Raw genomic sequence first — 22,818 nt, 5'->3', positions numbered from 1 at the left:
AGCATCTCACTGCACCAATGATTCCAGTTCTAACTCTTTCTTTAACCATCAGTTTACTGTTTCGGGGAACGGAAGAACATTTCATTTTAATGCATGGACTTCTCATCTCCACTGAAGGGAATTCACACCACCAAAATCTAGACAATATACTGATGCCTGGATTAAGCAACTGGACAACTAGAAAATTTAGGAAAAATGCAGGGCATCTGCTTCACATCCAAGAGGATACCCAGAGTTTCATGCTGAGTAAACCATACATCCTAGATTTTCTGGGGTGAATCCATTTTTCCACTGTCAGACAATATGTTCTGAACTTTTATTCAAAATAAAGATGGTATGTTTGTATAGAGCTTCGTCTTCTCCAACTTAAATAATAAACCATTCCTAAAATGTACGCATAAGAAATACTTATGAAATTAAACTCTGAATGAGTCGTTTTCCAGGTGAGAATTAAAGAAAAAGATGTATTTAATATTCCCTCAAGCTACCACCCCACAGGACAGTAGTTAATGGAACTGACAAAGGAGTTACCCAGTCACCTGCCATTTATTACAGAATAAAAATCAGGCACTGTGCTTTGTCCTGGGGAATACACCTTCTCTAATTCTTACAACAATCACAGTTAGTAGGTATTACCCTTAGTTTATAAATGAGAAAGCAGACCTAGAAAGCCTCACATATAGCAAACAAGGAGCCAAAGAAAATTTTCACTTCTGATCACCTTGACACTGAAAATCACACTCTCATTCAGAATAGAGGGAACATCTTGCTGGCAAGTTCTAATTGCAGACCTGAGTTATAAAGGAAAACTACAAGAATGATGGTGGCCTATCTGCAGCCAACCAACCAATTTTTCCTCTACTGCAGCTTCAAAAACTTTGTAAAAGGCTCTTAAATTCTAGGTCTTGGGGAGAAAAATAAAGGCATGGGGTGGGTAAAGCTCAACGTTATCAGTGGTAATCTCATGCTACAATCACATATGCAAACCAATGTTAATTTACTGCATTCAGAAATGATACATTTCACAGGACCAAATACTTCCACAAAGCAATACAGCTTATGGTCAAGGAACAGATTATAATGTCAAAAAGCAGCAAGTCAACACATGAACTTGAGCAAGTTCTTTTTTCTAAAGGCTCAGCTTCCTCAATTGCTAACTAGAGGTTATAATAGTTCTAACGTCCTAGGAGAGGTTTAAATGAGCTTAACATTTAAATCCAAAGGATTCTGCAAGTTTTCACTATTTTAACTTAAATGTAAATTAGCTACTTATTAAAATATTACCTACATGCAATTTTAAAATGCAAAACTAGGGACTTCCCTGGTGGTCCAGTGGTTAAGAGTCTGAGCTTCCAATGCAAGGGACATGTGTTTGATCCCTGGTCTGGGAACTAAGATCCCACACACCTGCGATGTAGCCAAAAAAGTATAAATGAAATAAAGTGCAAAACTCTACAACTGTCATCCCGGATGGCTGAAGGGCCACCGTTATAGGCATGTAAAGGTTTGTATGAGCCATAAGCTCCATAAGCACAGAGAGCCGGGGCCACGGTAAAGTCACCCTATGGTCACTAATTACCCAAGCATGACTCAGAAGCAGGGAATTTGATACAACCCACTGGCATCTCTGCATGCCTGGTCCATCCCGCTCTCCCATCCCCAGTATGGATGAACTGTCTGTTGTCTTACTTAGGAGCAAAGCCTCCACTTGTGTACACAACCTAGCCCCTCTTGCCTTTGCAAGACAGCTTCAACAACTGTCCTCTCTTTCTTCCCTCATCAATTTTCCCCATCACTAGATCGTCCCCATCAGCAAATAAATAAGTTGCCATATTTCCCATCTTTAACAAACACACACACAAAAACCTTCTTGATGCCACATCCATCTCTAACTAATTTTCTATACTTCGCTGCCCTTTATAGAAAAACATTTCCAAAAAATTGACTGTATTAGATTTCTCCAAATCCTCTCTTCCCAAACTTGTTCTTTCTTGAACCCAGTCCAATCATGCTCTTGTCAAAGTCACTAGTAACCCCACAGTGCTAAAACCGGTGGTCCAGACTCCATCTTCTCACTTGCTCTGTTTCTCTTTCCTAAGAAACACCCCCTTTCTTTAGCTTCCGAAACACCATCCTCTACTGGTTCTCATCTTTTCCTCGGTGGCCTTCTCTCCTCATTCTCCCTTCCCACATCCCTCTGTTCTCATGACTGGAACACACTGGAGCGCCGCAGGACCTGATCACAGACTCCTCTTCTGCATGTACCCTCCCTAGGGTGGAGTACTCATTCTGTCTCGTGACTTCCAATGCCTTCACCATTGTATGTCTCCAGCCCAGGATTCCTCCATAAGCTCTTCTCTCATCAATTCAACTGCCCCTGGATCCTCTCCTTGTGCATAGCCACTAGGCATGTCAACACATCCAAAGTAAACTTCCAACCTTCCCACTCCCAAGCTTGCACCTCCTCACCATGTCAGTAGACGGCAACCCCATCCTCCCAGTTACTCAGACCAAAAATTTGACTAAATCATCCTTAATTCTTCTCACACCACACACAAAATCTTTTAACAAATTTTATTGGCTCTACCTTCAAAATACATCCAGACTCTGATGACTGCTCACCACCTCCCCTGCTGCTACCCTAGCCCAAACCACCATGTTCCCCTTCGCAAGTCGTCCTCAAGCCAGAGCCAGAGGAATATAAATGGAAGATCATGTCGCCCTTCTCCTCAAAACTCATTTCACTCAGAGCAAAATGGCTCGCAAGGTCCAGCACTGGGAATTCTCACACCTCAAGGTCACTGTGCTCACCATTTCCTCTACTGAAATATCTTCCCCTGACAACTGCAAGGCTCAGCTCTCTATGCCATCAGGTCTTCACTTAAACTTGGCCCTGCCATTGAGGTCTTTCCTGACCCCAGCAACTGTCTCATGACTATCCTGCTTTTGCATTTTACTTTTTGCCACAAAACTTGTCACCATCTCACACACTATATATTTTATATACGTCTGTTTGATCACTTCTTAATGTGCATGCTTAGTCACTCAGTCATGTCCAACTCTTTGCAACCCCATGGACTGTAGCCCACCAGGATTCTCTGTCTGTGGAATTCTCCAGGCAAGAATACTGGAGTTGGTCGCCATTCCCTTCTCCAAGGGATCTTCCAAACCCAGGGATCAATCCGGGGACTCCTGCATTGCAGGCAGATTCTTTACCATCTGAGCCACCAACAAAACCCTTGTTTCTTTATACCTGCTAGCATCCAAGCTTCAGGGTGTAGGACTTTGTATCTGCTCTCCTCACTGTAGCTCTCCAGTGCCTGAAACTCACTCTAAAGTCACCCAACAAACATCTGTGAATGAATAAATGAGAGCAACTTGAGCCTAAAGAGAGCAACTTGAGCCTAAAGAAGCAGCAAAAATTAGAATGTGTCCTCTTTTCCTCAAACAGTAATTATCATCAAGTGATCGATGACAGCAAACCACACAAGTTGTCATAAATCTCTATAGCCCGAATCTGCTTGAAAATGTGGGGGATATTTCTCACAGTGTCTGCTGGCCTATAAATTCAAACATTTCACAATATCCTGAAACTTAACATTTTAAGCCACTAAGAACAACAACAAAAGTGGATCTAATCATTAAAACAGACCTCCTGGAATGCAAACACAGAGCCCCTCGTACTGAGGAACCAGAGGCAGGAAATTAGCCCCTCCTCTGCGATCCCTTCAGTTATTCATAGAATTATAACCACACAGTCAAAAATAAACAAGACCTTGAAAAACCATCTCATCCCTGACTCTTTCTTACAACTAAGGCATCTCAAGTAGAAAACATCATGCTTCCTTAAGGTAGGGGCGCAGTGCCTTTCACCTGCTCCCATTCTCTGTGAGGGAAGACTTTTCTCCGAATATCCCGGCCTCTCTGGCCTCTTTAACTCACTCTTCCCCAGTGAAGAGGCATGATGGATGTGAATAGCCAGTCTGGGAAAAATAAGCAGCCTGTGAAGCTCAGCACACCCTCACCATCATTCTTCCCGGAAAGGAAGGAAGGACCCTGTTAAGGACCCTGTCCTTTCTGATAAGGGCCCTGTTCTCTTTCAATGCATGCCCCCTTGTCCTGGTTCAGGCCCTGTCTCAGCCCAGCAGTCCTGACACATTCACATGGGGTGAGGTGTCCTGTGAGTTGGCCCACTGCCTGCCCGTGCGAGAGCCTCGGCTCCACCCTGGGCTCTTTTGTAAGAGATCTTTTCACCGTGTTTTCAGATCTGCTACTTCTCAACATGTTCAGACCAGGCAGGTCAAAGGAGTATGTTTAACTGTGATTCTGGACACCAAGACTTTTTATGTCATCCCTCACTGGAAAAAATTAGAGCAATAGACTTTAATTCCTAGACTTGCTGTAAGAATTGAATGGCCTAATCCAAAGTGTTGAACACAGCATCCAGCACTTAGTAAGTGCTCAATAAATGTCAGGAATTAATATCACCCTGTTATGTTTTCCCTGAATAGTTTCAACTAGCTGATCATTATTTCAGGATAAGATTAATTAGACAACTGATATCTTTATTTCTAAGTCAGACTGAAAATTGCTTAGGATACTATCTATTCATCAAATCCCCTCACTTCACACATAAGAAACTGAAACTCACAGTTAGGTAATTTAGCCTGAATCGAAAACTTAAGTTGTCATTTAAGGCTTTCTGCATTCTGCCCCTAACTTCTTTTTGATATCGTCTCCCATATTACCTAAAGCAACATGCTAATATGCTCACTACACCTTAATCACACTACTGATTAATCACTCTTGCCTTTAGAGACTCCTGCACTCTATTGCATTGAAAGATCTGTTGCTTTCTATCCATCTACTCAAATCTAACCCAGGCCTCATGGCCTTTCTCAAGCCCCAGCTTTTCCAAGAAAACTTCCCTGCTTACTTGCCTTAAAGTACAGACTTCATGGTCTAAGCTTCCTAGATGTGTCACGCACTGTCTCCATAACAGTTATAAAATAAATCTGTATGGATGAGAAGTTACATGACGATGTCATGTCCTTTCAGAGATTTTAAGCAATTTAGGGGCAGAAGTGTGATGTTAAGTGAAAGTGAAAGTGAAGTCGCTCAGTCATGTCCGACTCTTTGAGAACCGTGGACTGTAGCCTACCAGGTTCCTCCATCCATGGGATTCTCCAGGCAAGAATACTGGTGTGATGTTAAATGTGTTTTAATATCCCCAGTGTACACCAGTCTTTGGGGAAAAGAGAAATTAACATCTATTTTTGGAAGTGGGGATGCTGGGGGAGAGGGCTCTCTCAGCATGACCCCAAGCTTTGGGATCATCTTAACGCCTTCACACATTTGGCCACATGCGCTCACAACTGAGGACAGGCAGCTTGGTATCCTTCTGAATATGTTGTAGGATGCTACACAAATGTCTCCCAGAGGAGACTAGATGTCCCCAGCACATTACGAAGACCACAATCTAGAACAGCAAGAGAAAAGAAGCCTTCAGTAGTACAACCAACAGTGCTAGGACCAAAAATGGCTGCTTCTAAGGTTCTCATGTATCACAGCAATTTTTTGCTGATCTAATTAAAACCAAAGCTACCCCAGGCACACAGAATTTTGGAATACTTGTGATGTTTGCAATACGGCTTTGCGTGCTGAGTTGTTTCAGTCATGTCTGACTCTTTGGAACTCTATGACCTGCAGCCTGCCAGGCTCCTCCATCCATGGGATTCTCAAGGCAAGAACACTGGAGTGGACTGCCAAGTCCTTCTCCCAGGGATCTTCCCAACTCAGGGATCCAATCCATGTCTCTTATGCTTCCTGCATTCAGGTGGGTTCTTTACCACTAGCGCCACCTGGGAAGCCCAACGTGGCTTTAATTCCCAAGTACAGAAGGAAGTGGAGTATGATGGTTGAATATGAAAAGTCTGGAGTCAAAAAGCACTGCATTTGAATGCTGGTTTCAAGCCGATGTGCTCTTTGGCATCCTGCGAAAAAACTACGAAAATATAAGGCTCAGACAGGTTGCCTGTAAAATAGGAAGAGATAAACAACATAAAGGGCTTGGTCCATCTAAGAACATCTCAGTGAATGTAAAGTTGGCTGCTGCTACTATCCCCATCCAGCTAGGGCTGTAGAAGAAGGAAGTCACTTGTGTCCCAGCTCCCCTCGGGCCTCTTCCCTCCCCATTCCCAACCCAAGCTATTGTTTCTGGTGGTTAGGAGGGATCTTGAACGCCGTGTCACCAATGGCCTGAAGTCCAAACTGGCTCTACAAACCCATGCTCTATCACCCGAGTCAGAGAATCGTGGGGATTCTCTCCCACGAACTGGCTGATTGCCCCACTATAGAGGCAGTCACACAGGCAATTTCCTTTATCAGGTATAAATTCTCAGTATGCAACAATCTGGCCACAAGAATGAAATCAAATAAGCATTTTCAAGATTTGCTCAAGAAGCCGCTCCAAAAACAACATTTCCAAATCCTGAGCCAAGGGTAAGAGAATGAATTTCATCAGAAATGACAGGGGCCAGCTGTTCCAAGAGAGATGTGAGTGGGGTGAAGAGTGGACATTAAGAGGACGTCACATGCCAGAGGCCTCACCCAGGCTGTAAACACCAACGGAGATGGGGACACATCTTCTCTTAAAGGCAACTAAAAATTAATCGTGATTACAGGCTGAAATTCTGAATGCAGCCACATTCCTCTTTGCTCACTTCATCTCCTCTAAGCCGTTATCACCACAAGGCAGAGAAACACGCTGATGTCTTTTGATTTAGTTGCAGACCTATTTTCACAACTCTTGGGGGGGGGGGGTGCGTTTTTTAATACTTATTATTAAGAAAGAACAAATACTTGTGCGCTTTAAGATTCTTCTCATTTTTTTTTTAAATCTGGCTTTTTCATAAATATTTGTTGCAATTGCACAATGTTTATGTTCAAGAGAGTCATTTAGGAAAGAACAGCACATTCTTTAGCATTCCAGAACATGAAATCAGGTAAGAGGAGATCTTTTGAGAAAAGAAAAACTATTTTATAGAAATATATCCAAGTATTTTCTTTGCTTGCTACATCTTAAAATGATCAAATAATCAATAACAGGCTAACAAGTAGTGATTTTTTTTTTTTTTTTTTGGTGCTGTGCTAAGTCACTCGGTCATGGCCAACTCTTTGAGATCCCAAGGACTATAGCCCACCAGGCTCCTCTGTCCATGGGATTTTTCAGGCAAGAATACTGGGGCAGGTTGCCATTTCCTCCTCCAAGAGATCTTTCCAACCAGGGATCAAACCCTCGTCTCTCGTGTCTCCTGCATTGCAGGTGGATTCTTTACCACTGCGTCACCTGGGATGCTCCTTTACTTGATTAAGTGAGGCCTAAATGCTAAAATCTTAACATTCCAATCTCAGTTTTTAAGAAGCACTTCTATTGGTTACGTTTATCATCACTGGAAATTTTACAGACGCAAGAGAAATATCAGACATTCTAAAAATTAATATTTCTCATACGTCTTACAATTTTTTGATGGATAATACTTTTAGAGACTAATATTGAGTCTAGAATTTAAAGCCAGGAAAAGTAGCATTTATCCCCAGGGCCAAAGACTGAGGAAAATATGACAGATAAGAAATGTGGATAGCAGCTTTAAAGGTTTTCACTGAAATGTTACTTGTGGTAATTATTTTTTCCAAATCTAAAATAGTCTGGTTCATGGTATGACAAAAAGTATGAAAAACCACCTGATATGAAATAACCAACCTTAACTCCATCTGAAGGCTTAATCCCTCTTTGCCATGTAATGTATTTACAGCTTCCAGGAATTCAGACACAGACACCTCGCGGGTCCATTCCTCTGCCGTCCACGGCTACCAGTTGCCATCAAGGCGCTGGAAGTCCTCACAGCTGTGGTGTTTTTGGACATTTGTGACTCCCAGCATCCATCCCCTCTTGCTCTTTAATTGAACCTCAGCTTTCCCTCAGGTTCACTGTCTCACGCTCTACTCCCAGTCTCTGTACATCAAGAATGAAACAGCTCAATCCAAGCTCATCTGAGCACTGTCTCACTGAGCACCGGGCATGGCTTGAAAATAAGTTTTGTTGTTTTTTTTTTTTTTTGGCAAGAGCCTGGCACATGCACATCTAATTAATACTGGTAAAGACAACAAAAAGGGAACTTTTCCATGTGTTAGCAGCAACCCAACTCCCTCCATCCCAAGATATAACATTTTAGACTCTTCTTGCCGGTTCCATTTCTTTTCTCTGGGATGTCAGAGCCAATTCCCAAGGAGGAGGGCTGTCAATAGGTAATATTGCGGTGAAGGGTCTGCAAGCATAGGGTTCAGGAGAGGGCTCTGGGCTTAGGCAGCTAGGATGGAAATCAGGAAAGTGAGTGACAGGGGCAGCTCTGGTGGACACACATTCACTGAATGATTTTCCACACCTAATGATAAAAAAACGACATATGACTCAAGGCGAGTAGCCAATAAAAGCTCTACCAGGAACTACTCCTGGAGCTGCCGGGAGAGAAGTGTCCGGTCTAGTGGGGTGAAAGGTAGAATGAGAGCCTGGAGTTGCTGGTGATGGTCTTCGCCACAACTTGGATCTTGGAGGGTCACAGTCTTATGCTACTAGAGAAATAAAGCCAACGCAAAGGAAAAATGAGAGAGAAAGAAAGAAAGAAGAAAGAGAGGAAGGGAGAAAAGGGAGGGGGGAGAAGGAGAGAAGGGGAGGCAGAGGAGGAATGGTGGGAGACGGAGATTGATTTTTGCCATTATTCGAGACCAAATCCAGCTATACCTGGCTTTGATTGTCTGATCAATTTTGTCTTCCTTAACCACTATCAACTGCGTTCCTGTTTTTCACATCCCAAGGAGTCATGATTAATATAGTAACTTTTGCTCAGTGAAATGGAAAAATGGATTTCAATAAACAAAGTGAAATGAAGAAAGAATTATGTCCAGTATATACAAAATATAGTTGGTGTGGAATCCACATGGAATAACTGTTTCTGCACTATTCTTTATTCAACTCCTCCCTCTATTACTATATTCCAATTAGTTAAGCAACACTATGTTGAAATGCCAACATGAAGCTAATACATGAAAACAGAACTCTTAAAGAGCTGTCACATGGTAAGTTGAGTGGCTGGATAGTGTAGAAGTCCATGACAGACTAAATTAAGGTACCTGGAAAGCCATGGTGGCGGGCATACCCATTAGAAATGCAGGGACGAGTGCGAGGCAGCTCTCCTTGAGTAAAAGTGCTTTTCTAAAAAGCGCAAGACTAAGACATTCCTATGGGTAATAGGTAATAATAATACCTATTATTCTAGCTGGCTTACCATGTGGCAGCATTATATGAATCCTTTAAAACTCTATGAAATAGAATACTTCTGTCACATACAAGATAAGGACACTTTTACAGGTTAAGGTCATCAGCTAGAAAGTGGTACAGTCAGGATTTTAACCCACACAGTGAAAAGCATCTGTGCCGCTGACCATTTGAACAGAGGAGAGGAAATGAATATTAGTTGGTCCTCTAAGAGAAGACTCTTGAGAGTCCCTTAGACTGCAAAGAGATCAAACCAGTCAATCTTAAAGGAAATCAATCCTAAATATTCATTGGAAGGACTGATGCTAAAGCTGAAGCTCCAATACTTTGGCCACCTGATATGAAAAGCCCACTCATTAGAAAAGCCCCTGATACTGGGAAAGATTGAAGGCAGGAGGAGAAGGGGATGACAGAGAATGAGATGGTTGGATCATCTCTGAGAATCATTGAATCAATGGACATGAGTTTGAACAAACTCTGGGAGATGGTGAAGGACAGGGAAGCCTGGCGTGCTGCAGTCCATGGGGTCACAAAAAGTTGGACACAACTGAGCGAATGACCAACAAATCCATACACTGGTTAGATTTTAGATTAAGGAATGGACTCTACTTCTAAAAAAACCAAAGGATTTTACATATAAAAGAAAGACAATGCAAATTCACATGAATAATCATTTCAATCATTCTTTTATCTTTATTTGTGTGCATTAGTACATACAAAAATATATGTACTAAATATGAAGAAAATTGTAGGCAATGTGATTTGTCATCCAAATATTTGAAGATCCATATGTTTAATTCTACTTTACTTTCTAAAAGTTTCCTAAATACTCTTTTTGTTTTATCAGTTACTTTGAGAACAAGACTATTTCATGCTGCTCACAATTTGCTCTAAATTCCAAAAAGATTCATCATATGTTGAATTTGTGGCACTCATTTTTACACACAAGATACTGACATTTTACCACAAAATCTTTCCTAGGGCTTTACAGTGAGTCAGCAAAATGTGTAAACATATTCAGAAAATTTGGATGGATCAGTTACATGTGGGAACAGAGATTCCTAAGCTAGGAAACTTCCCACTCTTTACTAGGCATTCTAAAGAATATACATCTCTGAAATTCTGTTCTAGGAGGTGGACAAATCATCCTCCAGTACTGATAAAATTACAAAACCTTTTCATAATATCAAAGTGAAAGTGTAAATCTCTGAGTCGTGTCTAACTCTTTGCAACCCCATGGACTATATACCGTTCATGGAATCCTCCAGGCAAGAATACTGGAGTGGGTAGCCTTTCCCTTCTCCATAATGGTTCACATTTGGATGTACTTGATAACTAAAAAAATGATTAATTCATTGCATCTTTCAGAGACTAATAACCAAATATTTTAAAATTATGTTCAAACAACAAGAAGAGCAGAACCAAATCTAAAACTAAAATATTTTAAATCAAAATTTTCCTATATATTGCTAGTCAGAGTTCAGGTCTTAGAAACTTCTTCAAAGGTCACTTGTCAAAATGCACCCTGTTAATTTGGTTTTACTCAGAAATCAACCTCTAGGACTCTCTCCAGAAGTAGTCATTGGAAATGTGAACAATAGTTTACATACAACACCGTGTGGCAACATTCATTATCATAAGAAGGTGCAGGCCATTAGGGAAATGACCACATAAATTAAGGTTAATTAATGATGCTTATGAGGGGTTTGTAATGATATGGAAAATTATATTAAAATATTAAACAAAACAAAAACAGGTATACAAAAAAGTCCACAATCTGTGTATTAAAAGAAGACTGAACAAGAATATTCTAAGTTATAACAAGAGCTTGATATCTGGAATGATTGTCTAAAACCCGGGGAATACAGAAAAAGATGATAACCACAAGGGCCACGTGTAAAGCATCTATAATCAGAACCATAACTGATTAATTAAAAAGCACAATTCAACGACTAAGAAGAGAAGTAACACAGCTTAAAAGGAAAAGCTGATCTCTTATTAGAGGAAGTGTAAGATGAGAGGTCCCCAAATTCTGGTAATAGCAATCCTTTTTGAGGAAGCACTGGGGTTCCATTTAAGTCCTCACTGTCAACAGATCCAGTCCAAGCAGTATAACCACACTCTTCATATCGAAACCACTCATGATTTCAGCAGGCAATTTGGAACTGTCCCTGAGGGATTTCCAAGGTAATCTGGGTTGGCTGCCCATAAGCAGAGAGTGCTTAAAGATAATCATCCCGGAAACAGAGGCGACCCTGGAGATTTCATAACATTTCTGAGCAATATCATGATTATACGGTACAATGACAAAAGAAAACAGTGAAGTATGGGGAAGAGACAGCTCAGCTAAAGAGCAATAAGTTGCCAGTGACAGGTAACATACTGCATCTAATAACATCTTTACATAAGACACTTAAAGCACTTAACTTAGATCATTATGGTGCTCAATGGAGGGGCAGGAGCTAAATCAGTAAAGTCAAGTGTATGATCTTGAGTTACAGAGAAGAGCAATGGCTTAGATGGCTGAAGTTCTAAATTTTACAAGGGATCCCTTTAAACTTCCTTTAGACCACATTTTTAGTGTTGCTGCTGGCAAACTGGATTGACAGATTTTGGCCATTGTTTATCTTATTTCCACTGATGCCAGCAACATGGCAAGTTACCCCCAAATAGACCTCAGGGCAAAATTAGTGGACATTCCAAACTTGCACATACTCTGATTCAATTTGACAAATATCTGTGGAACACAAACACAAAAACATAAAAAAACCTATAAGCCTAAGTCCTTGGCTTTGTGGAATGAAAAAGGAAGTCACAAGGAGCCTTGATAACACTGAATGATTAACTGTACATCCATTGTCTCTATACTCATTTACCTAGGGATCAATTAAACCTGGAAAGGGCACAGAACAAGAACATTTTAAGAAAACCAGAACACAGGCAAATCCTAATATGCTAATAACCTGGTTACTAGATCTATGCACTGGACAACAAATATTTGAAAGTCACAAGGTACCAAGCCCTGTTTACATGCAGCAATCGTCAAGACAGTCTTTGCTCTCTCAAGGTCTATATTAGTGAAAACACTTATTTTACTTATTCTACACCAAGGAGAAGGTAGAGTGACTCACACTTCACCTTGAAATGAGTACCTGTAAATAATGAAAAATTATTTCTCAGGAAACCAGATATCTGAGAGTACAAGATTAGCAACTTTATTTGGTTAAGAATAAAATGCAATGGAATTTGAAACTGGAAACAGTAATAGGGCAGAAAAAGATTGACATGCCCCAATTCCAAGAGCAGGGGAGGGGGTTGGGTGGGATGGGGGGAGAGGGAAGGTGGCTGACACCAAAGCCTCACAGTGGTTTTTCCTCTGATGATACTCAAGTGATCTCAAAGCCGTGGTTTATGAAACAAAAGGACTCAGAGAATTCTTTTTCAGGTTCTCCAGTTTCTACAGAGCTATGATTATTTCCTAAGCCACATGTGTCACAGAGCAAACCTCCTTATCCCATCAGGCCAGCCAGCGAGCTGTCCACAATTACCCTAGGCAACCTACCAAGCCCATAGTCTGAGTCAGAAATGAGAGTTCCCTGGTATGTCACAGAAGCATGCTACCTATCTCATGAAACACAGTTACACATGTATACATAGTGCACACACATTCACATATGCACCTATATGTATGTGTGTGCACAAACATACATGTGTGTGCATATACGTGGATGTACGTATGTATGGGTATATGTGGGTGTATGTATATACTGTGTATGGGCGATGGCTCAGTGGTAAAGAATCTGCCTGCAACACAGGAGAACACGGGTTCGATCCCTGTGTCAGGAAGATCCTCTGGAAGAGGAAATGGCAATCCACTCCAGTATTCTTGACTGAAAAATTCCATGGGCAGAAGAGCCTGGTGGGCTACAGTCCAAAGAGTCACAAAAAGTCAGACATGACTGAGCATCTGGGCACACACATATACTGTGTATGCATGTATGCATGGGTGTATACATGTATGTATGTATGTATATATGTATATACATGTATGTATATGTGTATACATGGGTGTAGACAGGTAGATGAGGCTTCCCTGGTGGCTCAGCAGTAAAGAATCTACTAGTAATGCAGGAGATGAAGGCTCTATTCCTAGGTCAGGAAGATGCTCTGAAGAAAGACACAGCAACCCACTCTAGTATTCTTGCCTGGGAAATCCCATGGACAGAGCAGCCTGGTGGACTCTAGTCCTTGAGGTCGCAAAGAGTCAGACATGACTTAATGACTATACCACCACCACCAGATAAGTAGATAGGTAGACAGCTCCTCTCTGGTGAACAAAAGAGAAGAGGACTAGGTCACAGTTCAAAACTTATTTGCCTGTCTTCCTGAGAGCCAAACATACCTTCCCACATACCAAAAGGGCATTCTCCCATTGGGTGGAGAAAAAAGTAAAGAAGCCATATCTCTTACTCCACACTTAATGGATGACATCTGTATACACTCCAATTTGCCCCCATCACAGACTGCCCTTCTCCACACTTCATGGGTGACATCTGTATACCCTCCAACCTGCCCCCATCACAGACTGCCTTCTCCCCAGCTAAATAAAAGCTTTACTAGTCTAGAGGATTGAAGCACATCACATATATATTTTTTAAATTGGCTTCCTAAGGCAAATACTAAAAAGCATACATTATTTTTGTTTATAAAAATCATTTAGAAACTGGCAAAATTAATCTATCCTATTAGAAGTCACCTTTCATATGGGGATCCTGCTAGGAAAGTGATAAAAGCACTAGTAACATTCTTATTGATCCAGATGCCGATCACCTATAAGTGTTCCCTTCATGAAGAATCAGCAAAGTGTACGCTTATATTCACCACCGGCATATATATATATATAAAAAGCATTTTTTAAATTTAGCTTCCTAATAATTTGTGGTCTTTTATTTATTTATATTTACTCTTCCTGAGACATTCACAAATTATTCTGAAACATGGAATTTTACCTAACCAATTTGTAGATCAATATAAATTCATTAATTTTTCTAACCTTATTAGTCTTTCCTAATAAGTTATTCAAAACTACTTTTCAATCAATTACTGGAAAAAAATGACTTAATTATATGTAGAAAAGTACACTTTACCAAACCTCCAGGTTAGCAGTCCCCTGATGCAGAGGGACAGGAGAATGAAATCTGATTACTGCAATCAAATTTTTAAAATATATTTTACAAATAAAATTTTAAATCCCTCTTGAGAAAACACAAATGATTATAACCCAAAGCCAAATGATACCACAGGATGCTATCACAGGATTCATGAGTCAAGTCCACTTTCATCTATATTTCTTCCCCTCAACTCAACTTGAAAACGGTAAGTAAAACTGATAATAACCAGAGAGAAATCTCATAAAGCAGAGGCACTTGCTGAGAGCAAATAAACTTGCAGAGGAGAAAATAAATCTCCAGCAATACAATCTAAGAGTGCCCTGACCTCTTCTCTTCTGTGCTGTTACTCACCTCCCTTTTATCAAAGTAAAGCAGACCTGTACCCCTTTATTCCCTGAGGACAAGAGATACCAAAGTAGTTTCTGTTAACTAAAGGATTGGACCACTGTCTCAACAGGGCCTCTTACATATGAGCATGCTGAGTCTATCTGAAAATTTAATCAAAGCAATATATCTTATTCCTTGTAGAATGAGTAATCTCAAAATAGATTTTTAATTTACATATTGAAATGTTAGGACATTTAAGTAATCAAATGTTGAAGACATAAAAAGTAAGAGAGCTTTCTTTTCCCTATTTGCTTGAAGACTAGTGAGAAAGGAAAAATTCCTTCTTTAAAAAGATGTTGATGGCTGAATGCTATCAACTACAAATGACAAATGTCTCTTCACAGACATTGGATTTTCAGTGCAGTTCTCAGTCCATCTCCTCCCATCTGTTCTCCTCTTCCTGTGGAGGTCTAAGCCTGGGGAGGAGTTCCAACAATGCCAGGCTGTGAGTAGGAAGGGGGCACTGTGACACAGGATGAGAGGCGGCTACATACAGATGCCCCTGGGCCTGGATCTCGGGGCCCCTGCATTTCGTTCACACCCATGGAGTCCCCCATCTCTCCACTATGCACTATAGCAGGTTGCTGTTTAACCTCTCAAGCTTCATTTCCTTCAAATCTAAAATAGACACAAATGTGTCCCTACCTCCTAGTGCAGTTGTGACAGATAGATGACATCAGGCAAAAATCTGTAACTAAGTCTGCAATAATAAAAACTTTTCATCTGGTAGACTCTACAGTATCACTTGACAAATACAGTATACACAGACTACTGTGCCAAAAAGAAAATTATCTTTTAAAAGACTGAATGGAGCCCAGCTTCTAGACAGATGACTTTCAGTCTTTGAATTCAGAACAAATATATTATTATAAACAGCTTCAAAAAAAGACCATGGACTTTGGAGGGACATTGTACAAGACACACTCTGTGAGCCTCAGTCTCCTCACCCATAAAATGGGAATAAGTCCTTTACCGGTTTCCAATACCGAGGTTTTAGATGTTATCTGTAAAACGCCTAACATATCTTACCCAATAGCAGATAATGATTTTAAAGCAGATGGTGTAAGAAAAGTCATCAGAGGGATTATTCAAAGCTGGAAAAAAATTTTAAGAGAAAACTTTCCATCATCTGTACCTTATTTTTCTTTGTAGCATTCTTACACTTTCTCTTCTAAACAAATGTGTTCCACTTAACCTTACAGAAGTTGATTTCCTTTCCTTTGATTTATCTCTGTATCTTCTTCCAGTCCCTCCATCACCTTTCAAGTCCCTACCAGTGGCTTGTCCAAAGACAGACAATAAATTGACACCTGAAAAGTCCAACTGCAGGACAATTTTTACATCACTACAATTCAGACTGAGGAAAGTGACTCCCTCCTCTGTAAGGAGGAAGAGAAGAATAGAAATGTTCCTGGACCACCAATTACTTCTTTAACCATCAATGGGAGAAATTTCAGAAACAGTATTTTGCTTAGCTTACTTCATTCCCTACCAAGATAAGAGTGACATCTGAGAATAAGGCTTACCTATTTGCACCATTTCTTCATTACCAGCCTGGAAAGGAGGGGGGAAAGTAAGAAAAAGAAACAGTTACTGGGTTTCATCTTATCACCTCATGCGTTTTATTTCTACCATTAATGCTTTTCAGGAGCTGACTAATCAGGCGACGCCGGAGACTGGGATTGGTGCCTAACCGCTGCACCCCGGTTTGTAGACGGCTCCCGTGACGGGGGGCACGAGCCAATGCAACAGCAATTTGGGACAGGGTGTCGTTTGCTCGTTTTAACTTTTAACATTTCCGAAGCCAGCAAAAATACATCCTGACACTCAATATTCTCTTCGGAAAACTCCAGATATTGGGTCAGGGGTAGAAAAGCAAGTCTCCGAATGTATACGTGTAAAACAGAAGTCTAAATCCTGATTGATCAGATTTGCGGTCAGGCAGCAACTAGAACGAGTCTCTTACTTTTTCACCCTATGGTCAGACCAAGCAGACCAAGAGACGCTACAAAAACTCACGGAGAAATTCTGTACCCGGAGCCCCAGCGGCCCTGCGCTGCTGTGATTGACTACTCAGGGCTCGGCTCGTCCCGCCGAGCCTTCTCAAGGACTCTTCGGAGAGCATCGGGCTTCACCTTGAGGCTTCAAGGGTGGGGGCTGGGCCGAAAAGAAACAGAACAGCTCTCAACTTCGCTTTAAAAAGAGGAGGAGTTGTGCAGAGGGGGAGGGGAGCAGAGCGGCCGGCGCCTCCAGCCTCTCTGCCCAGGAAAACGCAGGGCAGGAAACGTCCCCGGGGGCCCCCCTCCGCAACTGTCAAACCCCAGCCCGGCCGCGGTACTCCCAGGACACGTGTCTACTGGATCGCTCCCCGTCCGGCCCAAGGACTTCCTGAAACCCCCGCCTCCGGCTGCCCGAAAAAAGCTGTGAGTCAGTGAGCAGGAGAGAAAGCCCCGCGAACTCGACTCCGGCTGCAGCAGTCGGAGCCCTGGGATCCTGGACCCAGCGTCCAGAACTTCATTCAAGCGCCCACACCGCCCTCCGGAAAGGGGAAACCCAGATGGCCCGGCGAGGATGCGAACTGGCTGCAATCGGGTCACCGGGAATTGTTCCGAATGCCGCAAAGTGAAGCCCGAGGGGTGACAAGCCTGGGCTCCCATGCAGTGTAACCCCCTCCATCCCCCAAAGCCCCGCACGCGGCGCCCAGCCCTCGAAAACACCGACCGTGGAGGCACCAGATAACAGGGGAAGGCTGGGAGGGGGGAGGAGGAGAGAGAGGAGGGGAAAGAGGGGGAGGAACTGTTTCGGGGAAAAGGTTGGGTTTGAGTATTTTATTGTTATTATTTTCCACTTACTTGTCCATCAGCTGAAGTCTTAACCTCTACCAGAGCGGCTGCTATCCACCAAAGTGACAGGAGAACCATCACGAGTCGAGTTCACTTTTCAACCGCTGGGCAAAGCAAATGCCCAGAGCAAAACCTTCCCCCCCGCCCCAAAGTAAGTTTCTTGGAAAAAAGGGGGGGAAAATGCAGAATTTAAAAAAAAAAAAAAAAAAAAAAACTGATCTTCCGTGCTTGGCTTCAATGAAAATGAAATCTGAGCTCTGAGCCTGGCCCCCTCGGCTCTGCAGTTCTTTCCACTTCACCTTCTCACCCCGTCCTCCCAAACAGAGTGTTCAGGACAGAAGGTGCTGCGAGCCGGGCAGGAGCTGCGCCGGCAGAGGCGGGCGGGACGGACAGGGGCTTCCAACTCTCTCTGTCCGCAGCGGCTTTTTTCCTAGGCTTTTCGCGCACCGTGGGTCCCTAAGGTGAGCGCTGAGAATGCTTGGGTCCCCGGGAGCACGGCAGGGGGAAGTATTAGCGAGAGAGACGGACGAGCGAGCGGGAGCGGGAGAAAGAGCCAGGCGCCGCCGCGGCTCGCTCCGAGGTGGGGGCGGGAGGAGCCGGAGGGGAGGAGGCAGGCGGAGGAGTGGGAGGAGTGGGCCGCTCGCCGGCTCCTGTGGCTCGCCGAGCGGTCGTCTGCTCGCTGCCGGCGACCCGCGGGGCGCTAATAAGTCGGCCGGAGCCCCCCCGCCCCCGCCCCGCCTCGACCCGCGCCCGGGCGGCCCCTCCCGCCGCGGCGCCCACGTCACGCGGGGCCGGGGCCCGCGCCCCCCGCGCGCCCGCCGGGGCGGCCCGGGGCGGGCGCTGCAGGCGCGGGAGGCGTGGGGAGGCCGGCCGGTGCCCGCGGCCGGCCCCAGGCAGGGTCGGGCTTTGAAGCCGCACGGGGGGGCGCGGGGAGTGGTTTGCGTGCCCGGGGTTCACCGCCCGCACCCCTCCCCATCCCGGGATCTTCTCCTTCCCCGCGACGGGGCGGAGGAGAGGTGGCGATCCCGGGGGAGCCGCGGGCCCCGCCTGGAGGGACCGGCTTTGAGTTCATTCTAGGAATCGGGAGGATCCGAGGGTCGGTCCTGGGCTTTAGGAAATTCGCCTCCGGCTACCCTGCCTGCGCTCCCAGCCGGGCCTCCCGGGGAGAACCCGGCCCGCACCCCCGCCCCGGAACCTCCAGGTTCTCCAGACTCAGTCACTGTCTCCCCTCCGCACACCAGCCCCCTACCACGTTTGGGGGGGATGGCTCCTGCCCCCGTTCAGTTCTTGTTTACGCCTTATTAGTTTGTATTAGTTTTAAACGTTACCATGTCCCTTCCTTGAGTCACCCGGGTGCTTCCGTTTATCACTGGGGTACACAGGCCTGGGCGTCTCTTCTCTCACCAAGATTAAGTTATCAAATGATTTCTGCCCTTTGTGGCCCGGACCTTTCTGGGAGGAGATAGCGCCAATCTGGGCTCCAGAGACTTGAGAAGGGTTTGCTGGAATCCAGGGACAGGCCCTAGGAATCCTAGGGCAGACTCGTGGGCGCTTTCCAGGGAGCAAGAGAGGTGGAAAAGGAAATATTTCCAACTTCTACTGACCGATTTCTGACACTCCCTCCCCAGCTCAGACCATGAGAGAAGAATGAATAGGCACAAATTCAGGTATAATTTTCAAAACTTCCACTGGAAGGAGTCTCACAGAAACCTGTCTAAAATAACATGTGTAGAAGTTACTGGGTGTTTTGCTAAGGAATGCTTCGATAAGTCATAGTGCCTTTTCTTTTCAGAAAACATGGTGTGCGCTTAGAGGGAATACTTCAAATTCATTATTTAAAGGTTGCATCTTTAGCTTGCACATGGCAGGGTTTGTGTTTACTGCTGTGTTATCTACTAAGTCTTCTCAGAATCATGGATACAGGACACCTTGGTTCAAGTGAGAAACCAAACAACTGAATGGCCCCACCAGTAACGGGTTAGTTAGTTAGTGATTAGCTTTGAATTATAATTAGACTGCAGCACTGAAGTATCTCTAAATTACTTTTTTCCTTCAATTAAAGCCTTAAGCATTTTTGTAACCCATCATTGACTTACTGTCTGGGAATGATTTGCTGAATTCTGTGCCTATTTTTCTTACTTATTAAAAAGAAATAATCTCATGTTCTATACATAAAAATTATGTCAATTTACGCTGACAAGTGGGGCTTCCCTAGTAGCTCAGCAGTAAAGAATCCACCTGCAATGCCAGAGACCCAGGAGACATGAGTTCGATCCCTGGGTTGGGAACATCCCCTGAAGGAGGAAATGGCAACCCACTCCAGTATTCTTGCCAGGAAGATCCTGTGGACAGAGGAGCCTGGTTGACTACAGTCCATGGGGTTGCAAAGAGTCAGATACAACTGAGCATGTGGGAATACACACACACACACACACCCCCACACCCACCCCACACACATATACTGACAAGTAAAAGAATATTAGTGTTCAAATCAGAATCTCTGTGCTCTAGGCCCAGCTAACAGCTGTCTGACCTTGACAAATCACTAAAACTCTATTTTGGTTTTCCCTCTATGAGATAATTCAGCTCTAAAATTATCTAATTTTAAGTAATAACTAGTTTTTTAGTTAGCCATGGGATTACAGTTAATTTCATACAGTTCAAGCATTTGTTATCATCATAATTCCTGCATAACAAGCAATTCATGCAACTTTCATAAAAGGAATGGCTTTAGATGGTCTCGGCCATGACCATGGAAAGACATGTATTCTACACTACGCCCCAGTAAAAATTTTCATGACTCAGTGCTTACTACATGCAACCCTGGTATTTCTATCCTATTTGATTTGCTTTGTTTCCCACATACTGCTTAGGATCCACTTCATTGTTTTCACAACCCAATGAGTTCATGACCCTCATCCTGACAAACATTAATTTGAGAGTATATAATAAGGTTTATATTTCTTGGATTCTAAATAAGTTGAGTTCTTATTAATAAGTTTCTTCCAATATACAAAGTTTCCCAAAGTATGTCCTGGAATGTTAAATGTTTTACCAAAAAAAAAAAAAAAAGAATTCTCTGACAGTTTGTAAAATGCTCATATGAAGAAAATGAAATGGGTTTCTTTGTTTCAGAAATACATAGGGACTTTAATATCCTAAGCGCATTGAGCATCTTCAAGACAGAGGGAGTGTGCTCTGGTCCTCTTACTGACATAATCACAGAATGCTTTTTCCTCCTGCTTTGTCCTCCGAGGAACTCACTTGCAGAAATATCATCACAAAGACCAATTACTAAAGTGAACTTTGAGATAGGTAGGATTCACATACAGATTCCATTTTAGTGTTCTCAACTCTAAAACCAGTTTACTAATACTGCTTTTGCAAACTTCATGAAAATTAGCCTAATCTTGCGTGTAAACTGTTGAGCACATGGTCTAGAATATTAGTAAGGACTTAAATGAAGAATTGTTTAGGTGAATCTGCATGGCCTACATATAGAAAGCTTAGTGATAATGAAATATGGCAAGTTCTAAGTAGAAAAATATAAACAGCTAAAAGATTATGAACTTTTAAGTTTACCAGAGATATCGTTAGGAATAAAAGGCAAAGAAGTTATTGAGTTCCTATCACAAACTGACCCCTGCCTGCCTGCCTCGCATCAAATCTCTGCCCTTCCTCGCATGTGTCTTTGCCCTCAGCAGCAGTGCCTTTTCCCCCACGTGCCACATCGCACGTCCACACACTTGCTCATATTGATTTTTCAGTTTTAAGACCCTTTCTCTTCCTGTCCACAAGTCAAAGAAAGGCACCTTACAGTGGGAGATGCTAATATGCGCTCCATAAAATACTAAAGCAATACTTGTGAGTATGTTTTCTTCCAAAATATGCTTTTGTAAATCATTTTATTTATTTAATTTTGGCTGTGCTGGATCTTCATTGCTGCACAGGAAACATTTCTCTTGTTGCGGTACGCAGGCTTCTCACTGTAGAGGCTTCTCTTGTTGCGGAGGACAGACTCTAGCGAGCACGGGCTTCAGTAACTGCAGCACGTGGGCTCCGCAGTTGTGGTTCTCAGGTTCTAGAGAGCAGACTCAATAGCTGTGGAGACTGGGCTTAGTTGCTTCTCGGTCTGTGAGATCTTCCTGGCTCAGGGATCAAACCCATGTCTCCTGCATTGGCATGTGCATTCTTTACCACTCAGCCAACAGGGAAACCCTCAAAATATGGTTTAAGTAAAAAAGTAATTTCAAAAGTAATTGTGTCTATGTAGTTTCCCTAATTGTGAAGTCATCCTTTTTAGGACTAAAGTTTCATGAAATCAGTTGATATATGGATATTTTAACCTGTTCATTCTTATATTGGCAACAGATAACGAAGCAGAGTTGTGTGTGTGTGTATTTTCTGATGCTGACAAGTCAGTGCTATCTATCTTTTCATAACTTAGCATTTTAATACCTAATGTTTACTGTATATTAAACATAAAATTAAAAATTTTGTTATTTCTTACAGTGAATAATCCTTTTATAGGTTTGTTGTTTCTGTTGTTTATCTTCCCCACACTTTTTTTGTTTTTGAGAGTTTTTTTTAGAACAGTTTAAAGTTCACAGCAGAATTGAGGGGGAAGTACAAAGATTTCCCATACCCTCCCTGCCTCTGAACTGCATAGCTTACCATGTTGTCAACATCCCCAAAAATGTAACAAAAGAGTAGTACATTTGTTAATACTGATGAACCTGTATTGACACATCATTATCACCCAAAGTCTACAGTATACATTAAGGTTCACTTTTATCTTTATACACTGTATGTATCTGGACAAATATATAATGACGCATATCTATCATTATAATATTATACAGAGTATTTTCACTACCCTAAAAATCTTCTATCCTCCACCGATTCGTCCCTCCTACCCCTGGCAACCACTGATCTCTTTTACAGTCTCCATAGTTTTGCCTCTTCCAGAATGTCATAGAGTTGAGATCATACACTGTGGAGCTTTTTCAGATGTATTTCTTCCACTTAGCAATATATATTTAATTTTCCTCCATGTCTTTTCATGACTTGATTGCTCAATTCT

The 22,818-nt window shown here is 42.7% G+C and overlaps 1 protein-coding gene across 1 annotated transcript in view; it reads right to left on the bottom strand.

Annotated features, from left to right (window-relative positions):
• Window positions 1-18,429, bottom strand: part of ADAMTS3 (ADAM metallopeptidase with thrombospondin type 1 motif 3) — a 263,966-nt gene extending 245,537 nt beyond the window's left edge. The window contains exons 1-2 of the mRNA XM_065914442.1: window positions 17,745-18,429; window positions 16,419-16,446 (exon numbers count right to left, since the gene is read on the bottom strand). Coding sequence (XP_065770514.1) covers window positions 16,419-16,446; window positions 17,745-17,813 — 97 coding nt within the window. The 5' untranslated portion in view covers window positions 17,814-18,429. The remainder of the gene's footprint in view (window positions 1-16,418; window positions 16,447-17,744) is intronic.
• Between the last annotated feature and the right edge of the window lie 4,389 nt (window positions 18,430-22,818).

The sequence above is a fragment of the Muntiacus reevesi genome, chromosome 22 (genome assembly GCF_963930625.1).
Source record: "Muntiacus reevesi chromosome 22, mMunRee1.1, whole genome shotgun sequence".
Lineage (NCBI taxonomy): Eukaryota > Metazoa > Chordata > Mammalia > Artiodactyla > Cervidae > Muntiacus > Muntiacus reevesi.
Note: the sequence above shows the minus strand (reverse complement) of the source record. Positions and strands in the feature narration are given on the sequence as shown.